General features: G+C 45.4%; 1 protein-coding gene across 6 annotated transcripts in view; it reads right to left on the bottom strand.

Annotated features, from left to right (window-relative positions):
- RPTOR (regulatory associated protein of MTOR complex 1) overlaps nt 1-14,097 on the bottom strand; it is a 451,485-nt gene that overhangs the window by 250,743 nt on the left and 186,645 nt on the right. For all 6 annotated transcript variants that reach the window (XM_082372791.1, XM_082372792.1, XM_082372793.1 and 3 more), the window contains one exon: nt 13,770-13,872. In XM_082372791.1, the coding sequence (XP_082228917.1) occupies nt 13,770-13,872 (103 nt within the window). The remainder of the gene's footprint in view (nt 1-13,769; nt 13,873-14,097) is intronic.

The raw sequence follows: 14,097 nt of genomic DNA, 5'->3' as shown, positions 1-14,097 counted from the left end.
CTTCTTGGATTGATCCCTTGATCATTATGTAGTGTCCTTCCTTGTCTCTTGGAACATTGTTTACTTTAAAGTCTATTTTATCTGATATGAGTATTGCGACTCCAGCTTTCTTTTGATTTCCATTTGCATGGAATATCTTTTTCCATCCCTTCACTTTCAGTCTGTATGTGTCCCTAGGTCTGAAGTGGGTCTCTTGTAGACAGTATATACATGGGTCTTGTTTTGGTATCCATTCAGCGAGCCTGTGTCTTTTGGTTGGAGCATTTAATTCATTCACGTTTAAGGTAATTATCAATATGTATGTTCCTATTACCATTTTCTTAATTGTTACTGGTTTGTTTTTGTAGGTCCTTTTCTTCTCTTGTGTTTCCCACTTAGAGAAGTTCCTTTAGCATTTGTTGTAGAGCTGGTTTGGTGGTGCTGAATTCTCTTAGCTTTTGCTTGCCTGTAAAACTTTTGATTTCCCTGTCGAATATGAATAAGATCCTTGCTGGGTAGAGTAATCTTGGTTGTAGGTTCTTCCCTTTCACCACTTTAAATATATCGTGCCACTCCCTTCTGGCTTGTAGAGTTTCTGCTGAGAAACCAGCTGTTAACCTTATGGGAGTTCCCTTGTATGTTGTCGTTTTACCCTTGTTGCTTTCAATAATTTTTCTTTGTCTTTAATTTTTGTCAATTTGATTACTATGTGTCTCGGCGTGTTTCTCCTTGGGTTTATCCTGCCTGGGACTCTCTGCACTTCCTGGACTTGGGTGGCTATTTCATTTCCCATGTTAGGGAACTTTTCGACTATAATCCTTCAAATATTTTCTCGGGTCCTTTCTCTCTCTCTTCTCCTTCTGGGCCCCCTATACTGTGAATGTTGGTGCATTTAATGTTGTCCCAGAGGTCTCTTAGGCTGTCTTCATTTCTTTTCATTCTTCTTTCTTTATCCTGTTCCACGGCAGTGAATTCTACCATTCTGTCTTCCAGGTCACATCCATTCTTCTGCCTCAGTTATTCTGCTATTGATTCCTTCTAGTGTATTTTTCATTTCAGCTATTGTATTGTTCATCTCTGTTTGTTTGTTCTTTAATTCTTCTAGGTCTTGGTTAAACATTTCTTGCATCTTCTCCATCTTTGCCGCCATTCATTTTCCGAGGTCCTAGATCATCTTCACTATCATTATTCTGAATTCTTTTTCTGGAAGGTTGCGTATCTCCACTTCATTTAGTTGTTTTTCTGGGGTTTTATTTGTTCCTTCATCTGGTACAAAGTCCTCTGCCTTTTCATTTTGTCTATCTTTCTGTGAATGTGGTTTTCCTTCCACAGGCTGCAGAACTGTAGCTCTTCTTGCTTCTGCTGTCTGCCCTCTGGTGGATGAGGCTATCTAAGAGGCTTGTGTAATCTTCCTGATGGGAGGGACTGGTGGTGGGTAGAGCTGGGTGTTGCTCTGGTGGGAAGAGCTCAGTAAAACTTTAATCCACTCGTCTGCTGATGGGTGGGACTGAGTTCCCTCCCTGTTGGTTGTTTGGCCTGAGGCGACCCAGCAGTGGAGCCTACCTGGTTCTTTGATGGGGCTAATGGCGGACTCTGGGAGGGCTCAGGCCAAGGAGTAATTCCCAGAACTTCTGCTGCCAATGTCCCACGGTGAGCCACAGCCACCTCCCGCCTCTGCAGGAGACCCTCCAACACTAGCAGGTAGGTCTGGTTCAGTCTCCTATGGGGTCACTGCTCCTTCCCCTGGGTCCCGATGCGCACACTACTTTGTGTGTGCCCTCCAAGAGTGGAGTCTCTGTTTCCCCCAGTCCTGTCAAAGTCCTGCAATCAAATCCCACTAGCCTTCAAAGTCTAATTCTCTAGGAATTCCTCCTCCCATTGCCGGATCCCCAGGTTGGGAAGCCTGACGTGGGGCTCAGAACCTTCACTCCAGTGGGTGGATTTCTGTGGTATAAGTGTTCTCCAGTTTCTGAGTCAACCACCCAGCAGTTATGGGATTTGATTTTATTGTGATTGCACCCCTCCTACCGTCTCATTGTGGCTTCTCCTTTGTCTTTGGATGTGGGATATCTTTTTTGGTGAGTTCCAGTGTCTTCCTGTCGATGATTGTTCAGCAGTTAGTTGTGATTCCGGTGCTCTCGCAAGAGGGAGTGAGAGGCCAATAACATCTTAACATTATTACAAAATAGTCCCAACCCCGTGGATCCTTGAAGGGGTCTCAGGAACCCCCAGTGGTCCACACACCACACTTTAACAGCTGTAGGAAACTGTTTTCAACAGAGACTCTAATTTCAATCAGAAAGCATTTTTTTCAAAGGAAGAGGTTAGACTACTGGATAGGTAGAATACTTAAGTCTTTTATCTAATTCTCCTCCTAACTGTGACTAACTCTTCCACTCTGTTTTCTGGATTCCAGATCGTTCCACTTTCTCAGACACTAAACTCCATGCTCTAGGATATTCAGCCTCTCCCCTTTAACCAGAGCATTCCCATGGGCTTCTTTAAACTCAAAGTTATGCATATATACTTGACTTAAGGCAGATAGCATCACAAGGCTTTCAACAAAACAGCAGCAGTCCTGCCCCTCCATCCACATCCCAAGCCTCACTTCTCAGACGACAGAACTGTCCTCTCTTCGGCCACCATCCCACTCCCCCATTCCCTATTCTCCCAACATAACCACATCACATTTTTATTAAATTAATATTCAGTGTTTTACATTAGTAATGCCTATGGAAATATTATCCAATGCTGAGCCAAGTAGTGTATGAAAATGACACCTTTCTTGAATTGTTTTTCAGTCTCCTTGTTTTCCATGTTTTAATACTAATTCTGCCCCAACTCTCCGGAAGTATCCCTCTCAAATACTACCTTCCACAAAGTATATCAGATAATCTCTCCCCTCCTCCTGGCCACTGTTGTCTTCCACAAAGTATATCAACTAATCTCTCCTCTCCTCCTGGCCACCGCTGAACAATCCCGCCCTGGTAGAGAATTCGAGATTCCTCTTTGTAGAAATGGAATGACTCCCAAGAAAAGAGCCTAAAGGGACTGGGGGACAATAACAAAAGGTCTAATGTTAGAGTCATCAGAGTCTCAGAAAGAGAAAAAGTAAGTGCAGAGCTCAAAACGTAGTTGAAGATATAATGTCTGTTAACTTCCCCAATTTGGTAAGAGATGTAAACTAATAGATTCCAGAAGCTCAGTGAACCACAAACAGGATTAACCCAAGGAAACCACATCCTGACACATCATAATCCAATTGTTAAAAAACAAAAGACAGGGAATTCCCTGGCAGTCCAGTAGTTAGGACTCTCACTGCCGGGGTCTGGGTTCGATCCCTGGTCAGGGAACTAAGATCCCACAAGCCGCATGGCACCACCAAAAAAAAAAAAAAAAAGAAAGACAAACAAAAATCCATAGAGAAAAATCAGATCACAAACACAGAATCAGAAATGGGAAAAGCTCTGGATTTCCCAACAGCATTATAAGCTGGACAAAATAGAGCAATGCCTTCAAATCCTCTGTGAAAATAATTTCAACCTGATAGTCAAGTCTGAGGGTAAAATACAGGTCTTTTCAGACATGTAAACACAAAACCTGTATCTCATGTTCCTCTTCTTGGGAAACAGGCCACAAAAGAAGGCAACAAAGAATCCAGGAAATGAGACAGAGAGACAGTGAGAAACAGACAGAGAGAACCAGAAAAAGAGAAACCACAAGACACCCATGTACCAGATCCAGAGACCAAGGAGCCCAACAGGAGCTAGAGGAGTGTTTTTTTAAAAAGTAACAGATTATCTGAGCACTGGAAAAAATATTGATAGCATTTGACAGATGTACTGGAATATATGTAAAAAATAAAATAAACTCATAAGTTCACAGAAAATTTAGCAAATTTGCAGCTACAGGGGAAAAAGTTATATATACATGCATAGACAAGAAAGGACTCAATCAGAGTAGCCCCTCTGGGAAGGGTGGGAGCAGGACAGAGCTCTTTCTTAATCTACCTTTTAGTACTCTTCGATTTTTAAGATATGCATATGTTACCTTCATAAAAATAAAATAACACAAAAATGAATTATAAAATTAAGTAACAGGACTTTAGAGCTGGAAGGGGCCTTTACCATGGATATGTCAAAGTCATTAAGGACTCTTCACAGAGTCGCCAGGCCCCACCCTGGAAAGTCTAATTCAATAGCTTCAGAAGAGGCCAGTGACCTGATGAGCAGCTCTGGCTGAGGGAAACCTGGTGAAAATTGGGTTATAACTAACTTATCTGGAAGAATTATGGTAAACGTGTTTTAATCCATAACTAAAGAAATTAGATGTTAATCTTTAGCTCTCTCTGATATGGTAGGAACAGAGTGTTAGGGTCTCAAAAGAATTATAATGACAGCAATCAACGCTGCTGTAATCTGAATCACAAGACCGGCAAGAGACAGGAATGAATTGGGATCTGAAAAGTTAAAATTATGGGCCACCTAAGTGCATAAGGAAGGGAAACAGAGCAAAGGGAACCAAAGCAAAGGGAAGCAGAAAACAGCTTCAACAAATTGAAGCCATCAAATAGCTGGTTATGTCCTGTGCATGATGACCAACAGAGTAAATGTCAGAGCTGGTTTGAACGCGTCTAATTCATGCATCCACACTTCCATGCAGTGCCCTTGTGGTCAGCGCTCTGGCCATAGGTGACCTATGGCTAAGAGAACAGAAGTGGTTTCCTCTGTAAAAAGATAAAGGCCTGCCCATGAATCACATTGATCAGTGGCAGCTCTTAGGCACATCCTCTAAAGAACCACGACAAAGGCAAAGGGAGGGAGGGAGTTCCAAGGCCCAGAGTGCGGGGAGGACGAAAGCTACACCTCCTCCTTGGACTTCACCCTCTGGAAAGCCCAGGCCCCCACCTGCCCCTTCCTCTCCCCACTGTTCCCAGTGAGGGCATGTGGAAAGCATGTGGGAGCTGGAGAGAGCCATGCCACACTTCTCTGTGCTCCTCACTGACGGCCCAGCAGACACTGGAGCCTCACCAGTAGTGGCGGCCGACAGCAGCACCCACTCTTCTTCCCCTGGTCTCGGATCAAAATACCACCACCCAAGGGAGGAGCAGGGGCAGCTACCGGCCATCCATCAGGCTGTGATCAACTAAGTGAGGCTGTCACATCCAACCCACTGGGAATCCCTGCGGTCAATTAGTTTTATGGTTTCCTCCCAAGAATATGACAGCGAGTGGGAGAGGGGGAGGTGAAGAGAGGGAAAGAATGAGGACAACTAAAATGGTGCATTTAATACTGCATTTACTAAAATAAACAACTAAATAACTTAAGTAAACTAAAATTAAATTCCTGGGTGGACACTGCTGACAATGTTATCAATCTGATGTGGGGTGAAGTGGACAGAACATAAATTTAAAATTGTAGTTCTGTCTTAATAAAACACTTCTCTTCTAATGCCTTCACGGGTTTCTACTTAATGAACGAAGTGAGTTAGTGAGTGAGTGAGTCGGTGGGTGGGTGGATAGATGGATGGAAAAAAAAGTAGATGGTAACTGGCATTTGCATAAAATTTTAGCTCTTGATAAATCTTCCTGCCTGCAAGCTTTTCAGCATAACCCTCTGTATTTCATGATGCTTAGAACTTCACAATGACATGGACTTAGTCCAACCCACCTCATAACAAAGAAGAGAAAGCTGAAGCTTAAAGTGGTCAAATGACTTAGTCCAAGGTCACAAAGGTTCCTGGTGGTGCTGGCATTCAGCCAGCCCAAAAAGTGGAGCCTTTTTTACCTCCCCATCTTCTTCACATTTACACAACCCGACTACCATGTCCTATCCAATTTTCCTTCAAAAGACCTTGCGCTCCATCACTGCAACTACGTTGGTCACTACGTGATGGTCACTACAACCATCAACTACGACTGTATTGCTCCAACCAGCAGCACCTCGTGCTGACACTACTGAGACTCCCTGCTCCCAGCCAGTTCCTGAAGACGCTGCAGGGAGCAGAGGGCAGAGGCCAGGGAGTGCAGTAGGGCTCACTGACCTGTCTCCTCTCAACCCACTGACCTGTCTCCTCTCAACAGACCAGCGCAGTGAGTCCTTCTAAAATACTGCTTCTATGATGTCACTCCCCCAAAAGGCCTAAGGTGCCTCCTGAATGCTCCCATTTAGATAACATGCAAAATCAGCAGAGATAACAGGTGCTGTCAATACAGTGGAGCCCAGGGCCTGGGTGACTGGAAGGTGACAAGAGACAAGATGGGCTTCCAGGCCACTGATAATATTGTTTCTTGATCTGGGTCTGATCAGTTTGGGAAAACTTATCAACTACATACTTGAATCAGTGCACCTTCCTGAACGTATGCTATCCTTCAGTACAAATTGAAATTTTAGAACATGTAGAGCTCACTGCTCAAGGAACGTTTGTACTTCTTTGTAGCTTGTATTTAGTGGACATCTCCTAAGTATTTGTTCACCGACTTATTAACTGAGCACTGCCTCCCAAATCAAGTGCAAATTTCTTTATATGTCTTTCAAGGACTCTGCCACTAATCAGTTGGGTAACTAATTTCTGCTTGAGAAAGTACTTAACGGCAAAAAGGCCACTGAAATCAGAAACGGTTTTTAACGGCTCTGTATTCTATTAGCCATAATATCATCTACATACATTTTATAAGTAGTAGCGCACAGAGTGAGAGGCATTTCATCTCACTGAGCTCAAGGATAGAGCTGGGAGCCCCTCAGCTGTACGGCCTGTGGCAGTAACGCTCTGGCTAATGGCCCAACCCCGACCCTCCCAGTACCTGAGGGTCCTAGGAAGGGAGCCAGAATCCTGCAGGAGCCTTCTCTACAATTAAGCCCCATCCTAACCACTCAACCTCCCTCCCCACATATCCACAAGTAGACCAGGTCCCTGTTGTCTTTTGCTGTGTTGTATACAAACACCAAGAGCTGGATGTGTTCTCAAAAGAGCTGAGGAGGGGGTGGTTGGGACGCCCTGTTTTAAGTATGGGCTGCGCTGTCTACACAAAAGTCACTTTGCACAGTAGAGGAAGGGAGGCTCCGAGCAGTTACACAGTCCTCCTTCGGGGGAAGCCCAGACACTACTACAAGAGGCTGGCGTCACCGGACAGAGAAAACAGGGTTTAAACCAGGAGCCCCTTAGAGCAAGAGTGCAGGCATGGGGCGTGCCCCAGCATCCAGCAGCAGGGCCCGGGCGAGCCCAGCAAGCGCTCGCAGGGCCCGGTCCCCACCGCCAGGCCCCTTCTCTTCCCGGGGTCCTTCACTCTCACCTCCCGTGCAGCCCCCGCCCACCCGTGTGGCCCATTCCGACTCCCCCACATCTGCTGAGCTCGAGGGGCCTGTCTCCCTTGCTCTGGTCTTGTCTCCAGCGAAATCCCAAGGATCACGACTACATTTCTTCTGTGTATACCTCTACACTTAACACGTAGATCTCTACTTAACAAACATCTGTTGACCAACTTGACTATCTCTCAAGCCCAAGTCTGATGTAAGGATCAGACGACAGTCTGTGAAAGTGTCTGTAAAACCAAGAGCGACACGCAAAGGCCTACCACCACTATTTTTAGCTCATCAACACAGGTCTCTTAATGCCCACTTGTGTGGAGGGAAGAAGAAAATGCTTTTCTCTAAGGAATAAGGGAAACAAAGCAAAGTGCCTCCCAAATATTTCCTTAGGATAACCAAATTCCCAAGCATCCGACAAACCCATAGCCTTCTTACCTATGATACACGACTACCATTAGCTAGACATAAAAGACATCAAGGCTAAATTACACTCCCTCCTGTTCAGCACTCAGCTCATCTACACTCTGTTTTAAAACACAGATTACTCCAGCAGGTATGGGCGCACCGTTCTTTAGCGGGATTGTTTTTACTTTAATGTGGGGCCATAAAACAAAACAGCTTCCCCCCGCTTCCCTGAGTGTCGCCTCCATGAAATAAAACAGCATCTTATTATCTACAGGAATGGAGGGGTGGGGCGGGGAGAGGCGTTCAGCTCCCGGACCACGCCTACAGCCTCATGTCTGCACACACACTCCGGCCGGGCTACTCAGGGCCTGTGTGCCTTTCCTCCCTCAGCTGGAGCTCAGAAGCGGGCCTTGGCTGTACAACAGTCCAGCAGGGAGGGCAGGCCGTCACTGCAGGGTACTGCGGTGCAACCTCTACTTGCTTGTTCTGGCACCACAGGAAAACCTAAAGAGCCGCTTCAGGGACTCTTACATCCTCTGAGCCTCTGGAAGTAGGACTCTCCCCAACGTGTATGGAGACTGTGCGCACACAGGTACACAAAAAGGGACTGGAAAGTAAGAATCTGTCTATTTCTCAAGCTCCCAGACCCCTTGTCCCTGAGATCAGGGCAGTTTCAACCAGCAGTCTCAACAGTTTGATGTGTGTCTGCAGCCATAAAGCAATCAACTCGTAATCCCTACCCAGCCCTGTGCACAGAAGCACAGGGTTCTTTCCCCTCTCTTTTGGGGCGAGCACACAGAACGGAGCAGAAGTGGCACAGACGCAGGAAGAGCTCAAGCTCCCACCCAGCACCTTGGCCTGCTGGGTGGGGTGGGGAGGTGGGTGCAGGCCCGTGGGGGCTGCTCCTGGCTGAGGGCAGTCCCCATTCTAAGCCCAGTTCACGCTCCAGTTAATCGCCCTCCAGCCAAAAGGTGGGCGCCATCATCAGCTCCATTTTGCAGATGAGGAAACTAAGGCCCCAAATGGTTAAGGGACTCACTGAGTGAAACAGCTGGAATGAGTAAGCTGGGGTCTTGACGAGTGCAAAACCTTTTGAATTCTGGTGATAGAGCACAAAATGCTAAGACCACGTATAAAACATCGATTGGTTGCCTTCTAAACGTAAACATCTTTTTAAGTTATGTGAAGGCACCAACCCCTGCAGGGGGTGTTCCTCGGGACTCCTTCCCCACCCATGACATACTCCGGGTATTCCCATCCTGAAAAAGGCAGAACCAACCTGTCATCGAGCCTGGGTCTCCTTGCCTCGCCAGCCAAGCCTTCACTGTCCCTCTCCCCTTTGCTCTCCAGGCTCCCAGCATCTCTCACTCAACTGCAGCCACAGCTTGTGACAATGCCAACCTGAAACTCTCATCCAGTGGGACCCGGCCCTCCTCCTACCTCTGCCCACCCAGAGGGGTCTCCGTCACAGGCGGCACCCCTCCCCACTCACTCACGGCCTGGCTCTGCTCCTCTCCCTCTGGTCACTGCACATTCTCAGCAGGTGACCTCCCCCAAATCCCTTTCTCCAACCAGAGAGGTCTTTCCAGCTGTCTGCTGGAAGGTGGCTCTACTCTGAGCATTCCAGAAGCACCTTACCTTACACAAAACGTAATCCCATTATCTCCCCAGCCCGGCTGGCCCCCAACTCTCCATCTTGGTTACTGATATATCATCATCCCTTGAGCTAGCCAAGCCTGAAACCTAAAGCACTTGTTGAAAATGCTGAAATCCCTTCTTGAACAATCCTAAAGCTATTGGGGGGAGAGGCAGGTCTGGGCAAGGTTGGCACCTGCTCTAGGATGCGGGTAACTGCGGTGGCCCAGAATGAGCTGTCAAGTCCAATCAGGGGCTCAGAGCCTGTACGGGGGAAGGAAAGAAGGTATGTCCGTGGAGCGGTGACCCATACGGGGTATCGGAGCCCAGGCAATGAGGAGGACGGACACCTGTGGGGGAAACAGCTGGGTATAAAATAAAGGAGTGTGATGACAGGCATAAGAAGTTGGTTCAGGGACTTTCCTGGTGGCGAAGTGGTTAAGAATCTGCCTGCCAGTGCAGGGAACACAGGTTCGAGCCCTGGTCCAGGAAGATCCCACATGCCACGGAGTGGCTAAGCCCGTGCGCCACAACTACTGAGCCTGTGCTCTAGAGCCCACGAACCACAACTACTGAGCCCACATGCCACAACTACTGAAGCCCGTGTGCCTAGAGCCCGTGCTCCGCAACAAGAGAAGCCACCACAATGAGAAGCCCACGCACTGCAACAAAGAGTAGCCCCAGCTCGCCGCAACTAGAGAAAGCCCGCGCGCAGCAATGAAGACCCGACAAAGCCAAAAATAAATAAATAAATAAATAAATAAAAAAAAAAGAAGTTGGTTCACACAGGAGGATTCATCAAATTAGTAAATATATTAAGGATGAAGGATACCAAGGTTCTCACTGTCAGAGGAAGAGTTATAAATATGGAAAATTCCTATTGGTTTGGAATGGGAGGCACTAATGTAATGCATGTTTTTTATTTGTATAGATAATACTGAAATATAGATATGAATGTGTGTCCACACAGAAACACATACACATATTATGCACATGTGTGAATGTGTGCATTCCCTTGCTCCAATGAGAGAGGCCATGGGAGAAACAACACAGTACACAGCTCCAATAAGAACACCTAGAACCCAGATCTCGGTTTTCAAATTCTATTTGCCACTAAAAGGAACTGGGCTCCTTGGAGAAACGGCTGATCCCAGGAATGGAGCAGGGAAAGACAAGATGAGGCAGAAAGTAGACGTAACTCTAAGGACGATGGAAGCAAGACAAAAGGCCATATAAGCCAGTGGGAATGGGTTCCCACTAGCTAAATGGGAAACAAGTGGAATATCAAGATAAATGACGCTAATATTGGACTATAATCCACTGATTATAATATAAAATAGGAATAAAAATATATAAAATATAAAAAAGGAAACCATGAGTTCAAATTGAATAAACTGAAAGTCTGATGAGGAAAGAAATATTAACGCAGCCAAAGCACCTCTTCCCCCCAAATACTTATTAACTACAAAAGGGAAGGGGGCGGATTTCACAGCTGAAGTTCAGGTACCACACCAACTTAATCAAGTGATAAAAGAGTTACATAACCAGCAATGGGATAAATCAAAGTCACGTGCCACCTGACAGGACACCACCGAGGAAGGTGGATCTCGTCCATGACACTCTTGCCAAAGAGGCGTAAACAAAATTTAATCCCGAGGAAACATCAGGGTTGTTCTGCTAAACAGAGCGCCGGTGATCTTCTGATGTCAAGGTCATGAAGGTTAAGGAAAGACTGAGGCCTGCTCCAGCCTGAATGAGACTAAATTAAGGGCAATGGGTGATACAGCGAAGGGTCCTTGTGCCATAAAGGACCTTATGGGGACACCTGGCAAACTTGAATGCAGCCTGAGGCTTACCCAGTAGCATGGCATCCATGTTAATCCCCTGTCTGTGAAGACCGAGTTGTCATTATGAAAGAGAAACTCTTGTTTGTAGGAATCACACACTAAAGGATTCCAAGGTGATGGAGCATCATTTCAGCAGCTTACTTTCAAATGAATCAGGAAAAAAACTGCTTAGTGCTCTACTTGCAACTTTGGAAAATGTTTTTTCAAAATAAAAATTAAAATATAGGCTGCTAGACACCATTACAAATTTGCTGAATCAAATCTCTAAGAGCTTTTTTTTCTTATCCCATATTGTTAAAATCACCAACATAAGGACCCACTTTTTAATAAAAGCCAAGCAAAATTTTTTCAACTTAAAAAAGGCAACGTGGGGACTTCCCTGGTGGTGCAGTGGATAAGAATCCGCCTGCCAATGCAGGGGACACAGGTTTGATCCCTGGTCCGGGAAGATCCCACATGCCGCGGAGCAACTAAGCCTGTGTGCCACAACCACTGAGCCCACGGGCCGCAACTACTGAAGCCTACGCACCTGGAGCCCATGCCCCGCAACAAGAGAAGCCACTGCAAGGAGAAGCCCGCGCACCACAACGAAGAGCGGCCCCCACTCACCACAACTAGAGAAAGCCCACGCGCAGCAACAAAGACCCAGTGCAGCCATAAATAAACAAACAAATAAATAAATAAAATTAAATCTAAAAAAACCCGGCAATGTGCCCTTTTGAATTCAAAATCCATCGAAATTATTACAAAGTAGATTGCATACCTGAATTGCAAAAATTTTTTAAGAACACAATATTAAAAAATCTATTCGTTTGCTGGATTTCACACCAAGAAGGAAGTAAGGAATTCTTTGCATTTTCATTAACATTGTCCCATAAATACTGATCAAAGAGACTGGGTGAGATGTGAGGGAGGGTTCTTTGATTTCTATTTGGGGACAGGAGGGTAGGAGGCAAAGGACCCCTAGAGAATCTAATAAAAACCAAGGCCCCTCAGCCCAGAAGGTGCAATGCTGTACTCAGACACCACCACCCACACAATCCCAGCGGGCTCACGCATCCCTAGGCGTACACACCAGGATCCAGGTTGAGAAGGCCTGTGTTAAAAAACCTAACAGAAGAGTAGTTAAAGAGGGAGGAAATAGAAAACAATTGATTAAATTCAGCTTTGACAAGGGATAAATGAAGTGGAAACAGTCAGTGGTGGCTAATAAGAAGTCAATTTCAATCGGCACAGTCACCAGGGGATGGCAGAGAGCCAAGAAAGCATCTAAGGAAACTGGCCACAGAAAACAGCTACTGTCACCGGGCTTGGGGAACAACGGGCCTATGCTTCAGGCAGGAGGCTGTGAAACAAAGGCTGTCATCCTAAGACACCCCCAAAGAGTAGCGAGACAGGTAAGTGGGAAAAATAACTTTTGTTTCCAATTCAGATTATAATAAATTTGTAATTTTTACTATTTAAAGTAGATAAAGGGAATTTCTGCTTTTGCTTAGAATAGGAAAAGCTGGGGGGTGGGGGGTTGCCCCGATCCTACCAACAAGAGAAAGCTGAATAATCAATGACGGAAACAAAGGAAAATTCATACTGTGGTGGCTTCATTGGTAAATTACACTAAAATTTAGAGAAGAAATAATACCCAAATCAATACAAACTCTTCCATAAAAAAGAAAAGATGGGAATATTTCTCAACTCATTTAATGAGACCAAGCATTATTTTGGTACCAAAACCAAACAAATATGTTACAAGATGAGAAAACTATAGACCAATATCCTTCATAAACAGAGATGCAAAATTCCTTAACAGAATATTAGCAGTCAAATCCAGGAACATATGAAAAAGATAATACAAGTGAGGTTTATGCCAGAAATTCAAGGTTGGCTCAACAACCAAAAAATCAATCCATATAATTCACCACATCAACAGACTAAAAGAGAAAAGCCAGGTGATTATCTCAACAGATGTTGAGAAAGCATTTTATAAGATGCAACATTGATTCTTGACAGAAACTCTCAGCAAACTAAGAATAGAAGTGAACTTCTTACCTTAGAAAAGGCATCAGAAAAAAACTTTGGCTAATGCCCTATTTAGTGGTGGGAGCCTAATGCATTCTCCCTAAGACCAGAAACAAGTGAAGGTTGTGCACACTCACCATTTCTAGTCAGCACCGTGCTAAGATGCTCCGAGGAGGATGACAACCAAGAGCAGCCCCGCCTCCTCCTGGAAAGAGCTAGGTGGGACTCCTCACTGTGCAACTGACGCACCTGCATGCAGGCGTCAGTCATTCAGGTTTAAGTGTATATAACTTGTACTACATGCCAGATGCAGGAAAAATTTAAAAGAGAAAATTATATAATCCAATAGTCATTATCTTATCAATTTTTCTTGAGACACTTTCTCCACTGCAAATCATAAGTGAATGTATCTATAATAGCCTAAAGGTTATATAACTGCAAAATGAAATAAAATCTTCAGATTTACACAAACCAATCACAGGCCTGCACTGGACCAGGACAGTGAAGGCAAGCCCTGCCAAGCCCAGAACCCCACGCAGTGACCCCTGCAACAGGCTGTAAGAGAGGGACCCATGCTTACCAATCCAGCATTCCAAACGTGCACAAGGAGTAGTCTTCACCACATCTGGAGGGTCCACACCAACATTCAGGCACAAAACTAAGGCAACACTGACGGTCTTCATCTAGAAACACAACAGAAAAAAACAAATAATTCAATATGAAACTCACTGATGAGTTTTCCAGTTGTTAAAATGTTCCCAGACATATGGAGCCCTCTGCTTCTGCAGCCGGTCTTCAGTCGCCTGTTACCTGTGCCACCCCAGGGGTATTTCACAAGTAAGACAGGGTTTCAGAGTCAAGTAAGCAGATGGGGAAGAGTACATGGCAAGAGGTTTTTCTCAGGCTTC

Source organism: Balaenoptera borealis (assembly GCF_965194805.1).
Source record: "Balaenoptera borealis genome assembly, chromosome: 20".
NCBI classification, from domain to species: Eukaryota; Metazoa; Chordata; class Mammalia; order Artiodactyla; family Balaenopteridae; genus Balaenoptera; species Balaenoptera borealis.
Note: the sequence above shows the minus strand (reverse complement) of the source record. Positions and strands in the feature narration are given on the sequence as shown.